Source organism: Arvicola amphibius, chromosome 5, assembly GCF_903992535.2.
Source record: "Arvicola amphibius chromosome 5, mArvAmp1.2, whole genome shotgun sequence".
Lineage (NCBI taxonomy): Eukaryota > Metazoa > Chordata > Mammalia > Rodentia > Cricetidae > Arvicola > Arvicola amphibius.
Window position 1 is genome coordinate 135,336,207 of NC_052051.1, and position 15,801 is coordinate 135,352,007.

The window sequence follows — 15,801 nt, forward strand, 5'->3', positions numbered from 1 at the left end:
CTTGTTCACCTAGCCCTAAATTTCCTGGAAAATAAGTGGCTCTGGACCTTCCAAGACCTCCTGTGAGGGGCAGTGACTCCCATGAGCTGCATGCATCACATCTCCACAGATGTGAACCAGTGCTGATGGCGCAACCCTGAGTAGGCAGGGTCTGCACACTGTAATTTACCTCAGAGCCGCAACACCCAACTCTGCTCCCTGCCCCCTTCAACTTCAGGTCTTTGGTCATATCTCCTTTGGGGTCCTTCCCTGGCCACTTCAGGATGTTAACCACTTCTTCTTTAACATCTTAATAATGGCCACACACACTTCACCCCACCCCGAGCCCTGGATATGGACTGTTCCTGCTCGCTCTAACTCTAAGGGCTTTCAAGCCCCTTCTGCATGTCCCAGACTGTGCTCAGGGCTATGAGATTGCTAGCTGAACTACACTCCAAGGGAAAGGCCCCCAAACAGGAACAGAATGTTCTCTCTAGCGTTTGATTGCTCAGGGTCTGGTACAGCTAGAAAAGCTAAGGCGAGAACAAGAACTTAGAACTTCTCAGGACTCACCAGGACCTGTGTGGTGGTTTCTATGAGAACAGCTCCCAGACTCATAAGTTTGAATACCTGGACAGTACTGTTTGGAAGGATTAGAAGGCCTTGTTTGAGAAGGTGTCACCAGCTTTGAGGTTTCAAAAGCCATGCCATTCCCGGTTAGCTTTCTCTCCAGCACCATGCCTGCCTGCCACCCTGCTCTCTCCCTTGATGGTCGAACTGTGGGCACCCAATTAAATTTTCTAAGTTGCCTTGGTGATGGAGTCTCTTCACAGCAATGGAAAAGCAACTGAAGACAGTATGATAGTACACAGCCTGTAACCCCAGAATTTGGGAGGCTAACATGAGTTAGAGGCTGGGCTGGACTACAAGGAGAGACTAAGGTGAAGAAACCACGGTTCTCTTCCTAGCATGGCCACCTATGCTGAGGACAGTAGTATACTCACCACTATGGAAACCAGAGCAGGTGTAGGACCTGCCCCCCAGGAATCTGCCATTCTGGGGCAGTGCGGGTCCAAAGGGCCATTTCCAAGTACTAGAGCCCCTTCTTCTCCCTCACCATGAACTCTATGTGGGTCCTCTCACACAGACAGCATCCGGAGCCCTAGGCTAACCTGGCTGGGCATCCCAGCAGGGGGCTCGTCCTCACTCTCAGAGTCCTCCTCACTGCTCTCGGACGTTTCTGCGGACGTTTCTGCGCCTGCGCTCCTTGCCGGTGCAGCTGGTATGCTTTCCTGGAGCCGCGGAGTCACACTCCCTAACTTGGTAGGGCCTAGGGCCGTTTTTGCTGGAGACTCCTTGGCAGGAGCTGAGGAAACTTTGGTCTGGGCTGGTTTTACTGAAGGCTTCACCTAGAAGCAGGAAACAGAAACAGCAAATGAAGAACCATTTCCGCTTTGCTATTAAAGGGTATCAAGCTCATCAAGCAATGTGAATGAGAATGGCACCCTTGGGCTCGTGTTCGAATACTTGGTTCCCAAGTGGTAGAACTGCTTGAGAAGGGTTGAGGTAGGCTTAGGTTTCTAAAGACTCATGCTGTTCCCAGAGTTCTCTCTCCGTCTTGCTTGTGAGCCCCCAGTTCCTGCTGCCATGCCTTTGCTCCACCATCATGGACTCCTAAGTCCAATTAGACTCTTAAAACTTGCCTTGGTGTCTCAGTCAGTGTTCTATTGCTGTGAAGACAGCATGACCAAGGTAACACTTGTAAGAGAAAGCATTTAAATAGGGGCTTGCTTACAGTTTCAGAGTGTGGTAGTTTGGGTGTAATTGGTCCCCATAAGTTCATAGGGAGTGGCACTATTAGGAGGTGTGGCCTCGTTGGAAGAAATGGGGTGGGTCACCCTGGTGGCAGGCTTTGAGGTCCCATATATGCTCAAGCCACACCCAGTGTCTCAGACCACTTCCTGTTGCCTGCAAGTCAAGATGTAGACACTCAACTACTTCTCCAGCACCACATCTGCCTGCATGCCACCATGTCCCACCATGATTACAAACCAACCCTCTGAAGCTGTAAGCCACCCCAGTTAAATGTTTTCCTTTATAAGCGTTACCGTGGTAATGGTGTCCCTTCACAGCAGTAGAAACCCTAAGACAAAGGGGTTTAGTCCATTATCATCAAGGCAGGGAGCATGGATGCACGCAGGCAGGCATGGTACTGGAGCAGTTGAGAGCTACATCCTGATCCACAGGGATTTCTGAAATTTCTGAAACCTCAAAGCCCACCCTTAGCGGTGACACAATTCCTCAAACAAGGGCACACCTAATCCTTATAATCCTTTCGAACAGTTCCACTCCCTGGTGACAAGCATTCAAATGGATGAGCCTATGGGACCATTCTCCGCAAAAGTAATTAATACAAGCCTCTTGCTAAACACACATGCTCACCCAAAGGCAGGCAGAATCTTACACCCTTTTTCCCAAAAGGCACAGATGTTCAAGGGCAGCACAAAGGCTTATAGGACCGTTAGCTACCTTTGGGGCAGAACTTGGCCACCATGCCTATCTATCCACTGACACACAATAAGGCCCATCCTGAACTAAAAACTAAAAAGCATTTGCCTGTGGTAGCTATCCTGGGAGAGGTGCCTGGTATCTGCACTGGCATGAGCTTCTTCTTGGAAATTCTTTATTATTCCAAAATCCTGACACAACTAAAGAAGGTCAGTCAGCCTCTGCTCTACTTCTGCATCTCATGCCCAACACGACCCTTCAGTACCAGGTTCTTCTCAAACACCTCACTGCCGCCAGAGCTCCACACTGGCTTCTGGCCCACCAATGCAGTATATTTAGGTGGCAGATGTCCAGGAGCAAGGCCTGGAGTGAAGGGATCCAGGTGTCCTTATATATTATTATACTCGGGGTCCAGCAGCAAGGAAGAAGGTAAGGGGCAGCTGTGGTCACGTCCTGGCTAGACAGGGTTGGTGGGGCAGCACCCTAGGCACTGTATCAGCCTATCCCTGGCTCCTGCTGTGGCTCCCTCTCAACTGTCCAACCTTTTGACATTAGGTGACAACACTGTAGTTTACAAAGTTCATGCCCAGGATCCAACAACTGAAATAAATAAAACACCCTCATGTTTTACATAAGCTTATGGCTTTGTTGAGCTGGGCTTGGCTGTACCTGCTAACCACACTTCTAAATGGGACGCCTTGGTTCCTGCCATTGGCACCTTGTCACTATTATCATAGCCCTCTAGTGGGCTCTGCTCACCAGGTTTTCCTGTTTTCCTTCCCCGCTGCAGTTAAATATTCAACGGTCCCCACGAAGCCAGGAGCTCTGCCTACCTGGCTCACTTTGTATTCTCAAGGTCTGGTGTTAAGTGCTCAAAATTCAGAGACAAGGCTGCAGACCAAGGGTCCTGCCCCATCTGAGTCCAGCACCTCCATTCGTCATTAGGCTGAGAGTCCTCTGGGAAGCCTCAGCACTGACCACGCCACAGTTACACTCCTACTCAGGGTCTCTGCTCCTTTGTCTTCCTCTCCCACCCAGGAAGGGGTCTCCCCCTCCTAACGCTGGACCCCGATGCTCTGCACGTCCTGAGTAGCACAGTGCTCTTCATTCCACAGCTACCAAGCCTTGGCCATCACCGTTCCAGCTGCTGAGGACCCAGATACTAGCAAGGCTTCTGGGAGGGCCAGAGGCCTGGGGACGGGTGGCCGTTACCTCTACATCTGTCTCATCGCTGGAGCTCGAGGTGTCTTCACTGGAGCTGCTGACTTGGACGGCTGACAACATTCCTGAGGGTGGACACAAGGGACTGAGTACCCTTTCCTCATCACCTCCCTTCCCAGAGCCCCCATGCCAGTTGCTAGTCAAATTGAGGTGCCGAGAACTCCTTCTCAAACCTGTACAGGATTAGGTGTCTGCCCTGATCCAAAGCCCCCCAGCTGGGGTGGGGGCCCTCGCTACCCATTTCTGTGTATCTCTGAGCAAGGCCTTGGTAAGGCTAGCAGCACCTGAAGATTAAGCAAGTCACTCTTTGCCATCACACATGGGGGACAGGCTGGGCGTCTATTCTACCTAAGAAATGAAGACAGACCTATGCCTTTCCATTTAGTTTCCAAGGGGACACATTGGTCCCATAACCCACCCAAGAGAGAAGCCAGGAAATGCTGCCCTCTGAAAAGCCCAAGTCTTGTCTGGACAGCTGACCCAGGAGGTCAGGGAAGGGGGAAATGGCTGTTTGTGCAGGATCCTGACTGTCAAGAGACAAACCTGTGTTGAGCATGTCTCAAATAGCATAGCAGTGCTTAGGCCTGCCTCCCTGTCTCTGGCTCTGGGGCCTCTTACCAGGCTTGGTAGTGGCTCCGTGGACTTTGACACTGCCTTCCTCCTCAGTTTCCGAGGCCAAGACAGTGTTTACCAAGGGCTTTGCTGACTTCTTGGGTGACTTCCCAGACAGCAGGTGGACCACCGCCTTTCCTGATGCAGGGTGCAGCACAGAGTTCACCATCTTGGTCTTTGCCTACAGAGTTCAAGAGATAAGCTCTGTTACAAGAGGACGCGAGAGAAACAAGACCCCCCAACCGTGGGCCCAACACAGCCACTTCCTACCTCCCTCCCTAGCCTCAGGGCAGTCACCTCTGGCCTGCAACAGCTAACTGGCATGACACCTCATCTTTACAGAGGATGAAGACACCTTTCTCAGGCACTGAGTGCATTACCGTTCCTGGGTCACAGTGGCTCCTGCTCTGCATTAACCAACAGTTCATCGTGGTTATCATTATTTCATCGTTGCTTTTAGATATTACTGCTATGTTCTGGTTTGGGTGACAACCATTTATGAATCTGTAATGGGGTTTACAGATTACCGACAAATGACATTTTCTAAGTACCTTCTGATTCAGAGACTCTGCAGAGTGCATAAACACAGGGGTACTTAGTGAGCAGGTGAGTGTGGGGGAAGAGGAAGGGAACTACCCACGTGCCGTGGAGCTTGAGGTAATGAGTGTCACTTCTATTTCACAGAAAAAGCACCTGAGGCCCAGGTAGATGAAGACACAGACGGAGCCTTACAACTGTATTCCAACACAGGAGACTACGCTCAGTGGATATAACTCCCACAGTAATAAGTAACTCGGAAATACTCACCTGGACCTTTTCCTTCATGCTTGATGGTAACTCTGCAGCCGCGGCTGAGGAATTGACAGATGTCGGTCTTGGGGCTGGAAGACACAAACACCATGCAGAAGGCAGGCTCCTCTCATCTGAGAATGGTGGGCAGAGTTCACCCGGTCTCACAGTCCTACTGGTACTGGCCGCTTGGTGCTAGTGTGAGGACCTGAGGCCTAGCCCAGAGCCACGGGGAAGAGCTTTGTGTGGCATCAGTTTGCTGATCACATCTGCATCCCTGAGGGACTCGGAGGCCCCCAGAGTGTAAGGACAGGCTTACATTCCTACCACCTATTTCCACAAAACATGCCTGACTCTGGCCAGTGCTCTTCGCCTAGGGTGCGAACCCTCAGTTCTGACAGTTACCAGCAGGCAGGACGGTGATCAGGAGGCTGGCCTCAGGCGACAGAGAAAGCTATGTGGAAGTCAAGTGGTTTCCTGGTGGAAATGGTGCTGGGCCTAGTTGGAGAGGTTGGGAGTCAGACTATCATGGATTGTTTTAGGGACTGGTCACTGAAGATCTTGGTATTCAGGGAAAGTTATCATTAAATGGACAATTGCTGAAACAAACAGCAGGACTGAATTCTTTCCTGGCACTTCAGAGCTCCCTTTCTGCACTTGTGCCAAGTTTTCAGCAAACCCAGCAGCACAGTACACTAGAAACACCTAGCTCCCACCTTTACTGTAAGTTCACATCAACTCGCGGCCCCTTCCACATCACATGCTATTCTGAAGAAAACGCTTGACATCCTGTCATGCTACCCACAAATACTTCAAAGAGGACTCTGGTGATGGACCTGTAATTAACTTTTTACATTTTGGGTTTTTGTTGTTATTTTTCCTTAGTTCTTCTTGAGACAAGGACTTGCTATATAGTCCAGACTGACCCCTAAGGAACACCCTGCCTCAGCTTTCTGAGTACTAGCATTATAGCCATGTGCCACCGCATCTGGCTTAAATTCAGAGTTCTAAAAATTGATTACTGGCTCAAGAGATTGTAGCGTGGGGGTGGGAGTGGCACACATGGGACAGGACCCACTACTGTTGATGTCAAATTGCTCCTGTGTGTGTACGTATACACCTTTCTGCAGCGGGGAGCAATGCAGAGGCCCATAACCTGTCAAGGTCGAGAAAGTACCCACTGAGCCTCTGTCCTAAATGGGACACCAATCAAGCCTACGAGGCCCAGGGAACACTACAGAAGAGCAGGTAGAAAGAATGCAAGCGCTGGTGAAACGCTGTCTTAAGAACACGACAAGGCCATTCTCACGAACTCACCGTAGCCACAGCTAACTACACGAAACTGGTCAACATTCTAGCAGGCAGCACTAACTGGACTCAGTGGATTGATTACAACAGAAAACAAACGTGAAAAAGAGGATATCAAGGTGGGAGGAAACACTAGGGCCATCCTGGGGGAGTTATACTGTACACATTTGATGTGGGATTCCGCTCTGTATGCTGTGAATACCCTTGGTTAATAAAGAAACTGTTTTGGGCCTGCACAGGGAATAGAGGTAGGCGGGGAAAACTAAACCTAATGCTGGGAGGAAGAAGAGGGAGTCAGAGAGAAGTCATGAAGCCCTGCCAGAGACAGACACTGTAACTTTAACTGGTAAGCCACAGCCATGTGGCGATACACAGATTAATAGAAATGGGTTAAATTAAGGTGTAAGAATTAGCCAATAAGAAGCTAAAGCTTAAATCACTGGACCAAGCAGTGATTTAAATAATATAGTTTTTGTGGGATTCAAGTGGTCTCCCCCAGCACATTTATAAAATTGTCAAAGAATAAATAAAAGATATTTTTAAAAATTGACTACTATCAAATACCTTGTCAGTACAAACATTTGAAGCAGCATGTAGGTCTGTCTACAAGCACATAGGTGGACACATGTTTGACTGGAAGACGCAGGACAGGCTTACAGGCTGCCTGCCCATCAAGAGACATGGGTAGGACATGATGGGGATGAGAACAGGAACTCCTGTGCTTTTCTTCTGTATGCTTTTTATATACAAATTGGACCTGCTTTGTATTTATAATTTAAGATTAAGATATAAAATATATATTCAACATCCTCTCAAACATCTGGCACAGTATACACAGGAAAAATAAACAAAGACAAGATTGCAAAATAGTAGGTGGCAAGAATGTGGGCGATTTCTCTCCTGCCTTCGCTTGAAGCAAATTTTCAAATGTTCTGTAATGAACGTTTTATAATGAACCCTGTATTTCTTTTATAATCAGAAAACCTACTTAAAAATCAAGAAACCGTTTTCTATGTAAGCAATATGATGCCTTCGAGACATGGAGACACCGCAACAGCTGCTGCCAGGAGAGAAGAGGCCAAAGAGACTGCACTAGGCCACTCTGCTATGAGACCTATCACACACTGCCGAATGGGGGAGATCAGCGAGGGCTGAATGGAAATCTAACCGAATGTCTGGTTCCCCACTGGTGGATTGTTTGGAAAAGGAGGTGTGGCTGTATTGGAGGTGTGTCACATGGGTGAGCTTTGAGGTTTCAAAAGCCCACACCAACCCCGATCTCTGGCTCTCTGCCTGCAGAGCAAGATGTAAAGCTCTCAGGTAAAGCCCCGGTGTCATGCCTGCCCGCCACCACGATGATAATGGACTACCCTCTGAAATTGTAAGGCAAGTCCCCTAATGAAATGTTTCCTTTTATATAAACTGCCTTGCTCATGGTGTCTCTTCACAGCAACAGAACAGTAACTAAAACAACCAACAACTCTTGAGGCAGCCCCAAGGCCACTCACAAGTGGGACCGCCAACACCTTCTGAAGTGGTCCCAACACTTGCACAAATGTGGTCTCCTTCCTGTCTTTAGCAGTAGCATCAAAAACAGCCCCTGGGGAGTAACCTGAACAGCTGTGTGGGCCCTCATTTTTTTTTTTTTAAGACAGGGTCATAGTTCTTGTTAGACTGGAATTTACTATGTAGACCAGGCTGACCTCACACTCACAGAGATTCATTTATCTCTGTGCTGGAGATGAATGTGTGTACCACAACACCCAGCCTTCTGGGATCTTACGATTCTCCTTAAACCCTCAGAGTTTGGGGTCTGCTACACAGGAAGGGCTCTCTGGTACTTCCTAACTAACCTCCCTCTGAAGAGCCCCACCTCTTCTGGCTTACATGAAAGGATGATTCAGAGGGGGACCCTGCTGTGGAGCAGACTGACATCCCACAGCTGTCCCTGGCGCAGGCCCCAACTTCACACGCCCGCCCAGCAAGGGGAGTTCTTACTGGCATTGACAGTTTTGGTTTCTGCCTCCTCTCCTTCCTCCTCCGAGCTCTCTGAGCTGCTAATGGGGTCTGACACCCGGGACTTCTTGGCTTGCAGCGCAGCATCATCCTTTGTCTTCTGCTTCTGGCCAAGCTCTGAGGTCCTGCAGGACAGGGGAGACGGCATATCCATGAGATCTGGGAGATCAGACTGCTCATCTCCTCAGCCTTCACAGGACATGTGCACACAGTGGAGTTTAAATAGTGACCTCCAACACAGTGTGGACTTCCCTGTGCTCCGCATCTGCACCCATTCTCAGTGTCACCAACAGCCAACGTGACCGTGGGGCACTGGACAGAACCGTGCAGGCTCTCATCACCCTAGAATTGTGTCCTCCTCTTGTGCTGGGGTCCTTGTTCTCCCCTTCCTGAACTTGAATTTGGTGTAAAGTATCTTTGCTGACACCCCTCCCCCACCCTGCCCTGCCATTCAGTTTCATTTCCTTCTCGGTCTTTGCCAACTGCTTTCTGGATGAGTCCCCTACACTGCACAAACAGGTCCCAGAGAGGAGGACAGCAACTCACTATAGTCCCCCAGTGCCTGACATATACCCGGAGAAAGGATTTATGATGGAACTGGGCTGGGGCAAGGAGGAAGTGGGGGTGAGGTGGGGAGTGTGTGTGTAAGATGTAAATCTTTACTCAGGCAGCTTAATCCCCCACTTTGACCTCACTCTCCCATCTGCAGGAAGCCAGTCTAAGCCATTTTCTTCCCAGCTGGGTTTGACGCTGCTCTGTCAGTTTGAGATATGCTGCCAAAGTCCCTTCTTCCTAGAAGGACACTCATCAGGAAGCTGCTTTTATTACATGTATCAGTTTGCTTCACTCTTCTCTTTCCAACAGAATGCGAGTTTCACAAGGATGGAGCTTTTTCCTTCTTCTTGGTTGTTTTCTGCTGTACCGAGAATAGTACCTGAGGAGAATACTGGGGCAGGGTTTTTCCTGGCCGGTTTCAGGATTTTATTAACAGACCACTATGGTGGAGTTTCCCAATGCGATGAGATAACGTTCACTTCACAGATGAAGATATTCTAGGAGGTCCCAAGGCTGCTCAAGGCCATTCATTTGAGCTAATTTCTAGGTCTGATTTTATAGCCTAACCACCGGTTGAGGCTGGCTTGGTGGGTGAGATCTCTGGTCCACTCTGTACCCCTTACCCACAGACGGAGCCAGAGGCAGGAAATAAGAGCGTGGCACAGCTCAGACATAGCTTGCTGGGGAAGGAAGTAAAGTAAGCAACACCCACACACCTGGGCAAGACGGAGAGGGCAAGGGCGCATGCCCCGCGCTCACCAAGCAGCAGAGGAGTATTAAGCATGGAGGGGAGGGTGACCTTAGCTCTCCCCCAGGGCCTGGCATCCCCTACCAACTTCACCTTTCAGTAGCTTGGAAAAGTGCTGGTGTCCAGTGCCAGGCTCCTGCCTTCCCTCGCCCTTATTAACACGAGTGCCGCCTTTGACCTGTGCCCGCCTGCCTCTTTGATCACAGTATGAGTGACAGGAAAGAAACCAGCCAGGGGGCGGTGGCCCAGGTCTTTAATCCCAGCCCTCGGGTGGCAGAGGCAGGTGGATCTCTGAGCTTGAGGCCAGCCTGGTCTACAGATCGAATTCTAGGACATTCAGGGTGACAGAGAAGCCCTGTCTCAAAAAACAAACAAACAAACAAAAATAAAGCAAAACAAAGAAAAAAAAAAAAGAAACCAGCTGTATTAATTCTTTTTTGTTTTTTGTGACAGGATCTCAGTCAGTAGACCAGGCTGGCCTTGAACCCAGAGATCCTCTTGCCTCTGCCTCCCGAGCATGCTGAGATTAAAGGTGTGGGCCACCACGAACTTTTATTTTTAAGAGATTCAGCTGTCACTGAGTGTGATCAGGCATTCCTTTAGTCCCAGAACTGGAGGTCAGCCTAGTCTACAGAGTGAGCTACTGTCTCAAAAACAAAGCAATAAAAAAAAAAAAAAAACAAAAAACAAAAAAAACAAAACAAAAAAAACCAAAAAAAAAAAAAAAAAAGGAAAAAAGAAAAAAAAAGAAAAAAAGGGGAGAACCAGCTCTGATTGTTTCCCCCTGTGATAAGCTACACACAGAAAAACACCCATACACGTAACCTGCCTTCTGAAAGTGACAAGTATGTCCACAGTGGGCTATCAGGCCATATGTTAGGCCATATTAGTATATTAGCTGGCTGCAAAGATGATTGGTTCGGGTAACCCTGTTCCATCCCTTCCATTCCACCAAACTTACTGCTGCCAGTGTGTATAGATGTCCAGAAGAGTGATGGGCTGAGTCAGGAAACTCTTCTGTAGAGAAACAGTAAGTAGAGAGTTTCAGTAAGTACCCAGCCCAATAGAAATGTCTCTTCCCTGGGCCTGCAACAGATGCTTCAGAAAATACTCTGTTTGCTCTTGGGTGTCCACTTGGCATTACCAGCACCATTCAAACCCTTGAAGAGTCAAGAAGGACAATCAGTTCCAGCTACAAACCTTTCAATATAATACATTAGTAAGAGGTACCTTTGAGAGGTGGGCACGTGAACAGTCCAAACTAGCATGACCTAGCACAGCCAGGGATGGAAACCATATGGCAGAGCTTTCCTTACCTAACCTCTTAGATGATTTTCTAAGGCCTGGCTAGTCAGTCTCCCCCAAACACAAGATAACCCAAATCCTGAAGGCGTCCAGGTGACATACTGGAGCCTACTAGATGTATGGAAAGACACTGAGCCCAAAGAGTGAAAGGACCATTTTTCTTTTTCTTTCTTTCTTTTTCTTTAAGTCAGGGTTTCTCCGTGTAACTGCCCTGGATGTCCTGGAACTCGCTCTATAGGCTATGCTGGTCTTGAATTTACAGAGATCTGCCTGCCTCTGCCTCCTGAGTGCTGGGATTAAAGGCGTGCACCATCTGGCAGGTGCAAAGGCCTTAGTTAAAACAGAGAAAACAATTACCGGGCCTAGGCAGAAAACACTATGTGACCATCAAGGAGGGACAGCCAAAGTGCTCCAATGGGAGTCAAAAGAGCCACACGCAGGGGGAAAAAAACAAGCCAGCACCAAATAGATTGGCCCGGGGGTCAGGAAGAGCTCCTACTCACTGGCTGACCTCATCCTTGCTAACTCCAGGATCCTTCTCTGCAGCTTAGTAAATGTAAGACAGAAAGGGCTGTTGTCAGTCTGAAGGGGACCATCTAGTCAGCCAGCTTCATTCTGCCCCACCCCAGTCACATGAAGTGTCAAAATAAAGTAAGTCGGGCCACCAGTTCCTAACAGGGCTTTGCCATTCTTGTTACTAAAATGCGCTCTCTCTCTCTCTCTCTCTCTCTCTCTCTCTCTCTCTCTCTCTCTCTCTCTCTCTCTCTCTCTCTCTCTCGTCAACCACAAAGCTCAACTTTTCATTTCCTTCTAGACTCCAAGGTCACCTTCTCCATAAGATTTCTCTGAGCACCTTAGCTGTAACTGGAGTCTGACATTCCATAGCCTCCTTGCTTGCCTGTTTGTGGCCAGCACCTGCCACACTCTAGCTAGGCTGGCCCACAAGCTGATTTTTATGTGTCGGCTCTGTGAGAGCAGGACACACCTTTGCTTGTGCACACAAACCACGAGGATGGGCACCATGCCCCGATTCCCCTATCTGTTAAGTTATATCGTTGGAGTACAGATGGGAAGGGAACCGAGGTACAGGAAGGTTAGGAAAGCCACAGATAACATCTTAGGGCCCAACAACCTTCAGCTTTGAGTTGTTTGTTTCTGAGATGGGGGGGGGGTCTAACAATGTGGCCCTTGGTTGGCCTTGAACTCACTACGCACACCAGGCTAGCCTTGAATTCACAACAGATCCACTTGCCTCTGCCTCTAGAGTGCTGAGATTAAAGGCATGCACCACCACACCCAGTGGCCCTTAAGTTTTCACTATAGCCAAAGTGGTATTGACTAACTCGGTCAATATACATCTCACCACTGATCACCACTGTTCTTCGATTAGCCATGGATCATTCCAGCCTGTCTGCTTTGCCTCCATCTTTCTGAGAGACTCCACAGTTGTGTATTTCAAGCTTCATACACAGCAAACTCTCTGGAGGCTATCACATTCAGAAGTTCCACTCCAGCCTTCAGACATCAGCACCTCTAACTACCCAACTCCCTGGAGCTTTCAAATCAACTACTACATCCTCAGGGAAGCAGTCCTGGATAGTCCCCACCCAGATTTCAGAGATCTGAGGTGCCAGATGTTTTAGCATCTCAAATCTCCCATTCTACAGCTTAAGACAATATTAACTGTACTCTTTTAACTGTACTGTATCCACTACTAGGCTGTGAAATAGGCAGAGGGGGCCTGAGACTGGCGCTACCCATTTCATTATCTGCACCTCAGAGCCAAATTAAAAGTTGCCAAGTGAAAGAACTTTGAAATCACTGCACCACGAGTTCGAGTCTTGTCATCATCGACAACAGTCAAGGGGCCTGAACGAACTGCAGAATTCAGATCGTCAACTAAGGGGGCCTTCCTCTCGGTGTTCCCAACAAGAGTGGTTACAATCCACCCCGAGACCAGCTGCTAGTTGGGTGCCCTAGGAGAACTGCATAGAGCCACGTGGCCTGAGACTAGGGAAACAAACTTGCGGCTACCGGGAACCAGGGCGGGAATTACAAAGCGGCAAGACTCGGATCAGAGGTTCCGGCCCGCCCACTGCACCGACGAGAAAACTGAGCCCCAGGAGGAGGCTGGAAAACGCTGGGGGTAGGGCAGAGCTTAAAGCTCCTCCTGTACCCCTGGCCCGTATTTCAGACCAGCGCTGGCCGAGCCTCCAGGGAACGGCGCGGGCTACTGTTCTCTAGGTCTTGCACTCGGCCCTCCAACGCTTACCTGGCCGCTCTGCTCCTTCACTTCCCGCGCCGCGCGGACGTAACCAGCCTGTAGCAGATGATGGTAGATGAGGGGAAGCAGCTCCCGCCGCTTCCTGGCCTCGGCCATGCCAGAGATCCGGCCAGCCTATTCACGTGCACGCCCCCTCGCCCCCCGCCAGCCTCTTCCCTCGCGCCCTAGGACCTCATGTTCCTCACTTCCGGTTTTGCGTCACCCAGCCGGGAGGCGCGCTGGGAAGTGTAGTCTTGCAGCTGGAGTGGGCCATCCCGTTATAGAGGGCGGAGCCACGAAGGCAAATCAGCTCTGCCATTGGCTAGGAGGCGTGGCCTTATCTGAGCCCGCCCTCGGGACGGCCATGATAAAGAGGGCTCCTTCACCTTATCTCTGGTTTACCCCTTGAAGGGGTTTGTGACCTGGTCTTATGTTACCTGCGCTTTTTTTCCTTTCTTTTCTTTTCTTTTCTTTTCTTTTCTTTTCTTTTCTTTTCTTTTCTTTTCTTTTCTTTTCTTTCCTTTCCTTTTCTTTCTTTTCCTTTCCTTTCCTTTCCTTTCCCTTTCTTTCTTTCTTTCTTTCTTTCTTTCTTTCTTTCTTTCTTTCTTTCTTTCTTTTTTAAGACATGGCTTCTCTGTAGCTTCTTGGAGTCTGTCCTGCAACTCTTTCTGTAAACCAGGCTGGCCTTGAACTCACAGAAATCCTCCTGCTTCTGCTTTCTGAATGCTGGTATTAAAGGCGCGTTCCATCGCCGCTTGGCGAACCTGTGACATCTTTATTCATCCTAGAGCTTCCTGATCACGGACTGGCCCCAGCTTCCAATTACTAATTCATTTCACACAGTGTTTAGACCCATGAAGCCGGCATCAGCTGTCATTAGTGTATTGAATCAGTAAGTAAATCCTTACCTCACCCCCATATGCTAGGCTAGGAGCCAGCATAAAGAGAAACAAAACAAGCAGTTGACCACAAAGATCACCCAGTCAGAAGATACAGTGAATCACCAGACAATTACGGTTCCTATGTCTGGTGCACCTTGTGGAAAGAAGGCTGAGTCCATGAAAGCTTGGAAGAGGGGCACCTAACCCCAAAGAGACTATGAGTTTAGACTCAAAGAAACTTTTGTTGTTGTGGGTTTTTTTTGTTGTTTTGTTTTGTTTTGTTATTTTGAAAAAGGGTTTCTCTGTAGCTTTAGTGCCTGTCCTGGAACTTGCTCTATAGACAGGCTGGCTTTGAACTCACAGAAATCCACCTGCCTCTGCCTGCCTGGTGCTGGGATTAAAGGAGAGTGCCACCACTACCCAGCGACAGCAGAAACTTTTGCACACTGAGGAGAGGATAAACTGGAGTTACTGCCTGAATCAGAACGTGGGAATCTACCTTTGGTGTTTGGTAAGGGAACCCCAAGCAGAGCTCTGTACTGCGAGGGTCCAGAGGATGGAGAAGCAGGCTTATATAAGTACCATTCTCCCCACAGAGTTCTGACATGCTCCAAGGAGAATATAAAACCAGGTGTGGTGCCCATGCCTTTAATCCCAGCACTTGGGAGGCAGAGACAGGCAGATCTCTGTGAGTTTGAGGTCAGTCTGGTCTACAAAGTGAGTTCCAGGACAGTCTCCAAAGCCACAGAGAAAACCTGTCTACAAAACACAAAACACAAAACAAAACAAAAACACAAAAAACAGGGCTAGTAGGTGAACCATGCCTTTAATCTTACCACTCAGGAGGCAGATTTCTGAATTTGAGGCCAGCCTGGTCTACATAGCCAGTTCCAGGACAGCCAGGGTTACATGGAGATACCTTGTCTCAAACAAACAAACAAAGAGCCCCAATGAGGGCTACTGTGTTTGATGAGGGGACATTGACAACATTGACAAGGAGAGAATGGGAGTGTCTTGGGCATAGTTGAGACATCCGTTCTTAATTTTATGGACGGGCTGTACATCTGCTGATAGCTTTTACTCTAGGAATGTTATATGTGTAGACATCCATTTCCACTCAAATTTAGGACCCACATAAGCACGTTTGATGATTAATCGTCAGTGGTGACTGGACTTTAGAATTGCCTAAGAGATACTCCCTTGGGCGTGTCTGGTAAGGCATGTCTGGGTAGGGCATCCAGCATGAAAGCCTAACAAAGGCCCACCTGCATTTGTCTTTCTCTGCTTCCTGGCCTGCTGACACGTAGCTGAAGTTCCCACCGCCTTACTATTTCCTGCCGTGATGAGTGGAGTCCTGTGAACTGTGAGCCAGACTAAAGCTTTCCAATTTAAGTTACTTCTTGCCAGAGATTTGGTCGTAGGAACAAGAAAAGTGCCAAAGGCACATTCTAGGGAGAAACACAGAGGACCAGGTGACCCGAGTGAATGCTGTACATGAGGAAGCAGACTAATCTATTCAGACACTGAGCAAATGTTTATTGAAAACCTGCTATTGGAGACAGTAATTGCTGAGGTACTCCTGCAGAGCTTGCAAGGCTAATGAGGCCGACACATGC

At 48.9% G+C, this 15,801-nt stretch overlaps 1 protein-coding gene across 3 annotated transcripts in view; it reads right to left on the bottom strand.

Annotated features, from left to right (window-relative positions):
- Nucleotides 1-13,514, bottom strand: part of Tcof1 (treacle ribosome biogenesis factor 1) — a 31,397-nt gene extending 17,883 nt beyond the window's left edge. For all 3 annotated transcript variants that reach the window (XM_038331586.1, XM_038331585.1, XM_038331587.2), the window contains exons 1-7: nucleotides 13,314-13,514; nucleotides 10,698-10,753; nucleotides 8,416-8,558; nucleotides 5,128-5,201; nucleotides 4,327-4,501; nucleotides 3,700-3,773; nucleotides 1,152-1,388 (exon numbers count right to left, since the gene is read on the bottom strand). In XM_038331586.1, coding sequence (XP_038187514.1) covers nucleotides 1,152-1,388; nucleotides 3,700-3,773; nucleotides 4,327-4,501; nucleotides 5,128-5,201; nucleotides 8,416-8,558; nucleotides 10,698-10,753; nucleotides 13,314-13,421 — 867 coding nt within the window. In that variant the 5' untranslated portion in view covers nucleotides 13,422-13,514. The remainder of the gene's footprint in view (nucleotides 1-1,151; nucleotides 1,389-3,699; nucleotides 3,774-4,326; nucleotides 4,502-5,127; nucleotides 5,202-8,415; nucleotides 8,559-10,697; nucleotides 10,754-13,313) is intronic.
- Nucleotides 13,515-15,801: the final 2,287 nt, after the last annotated feature.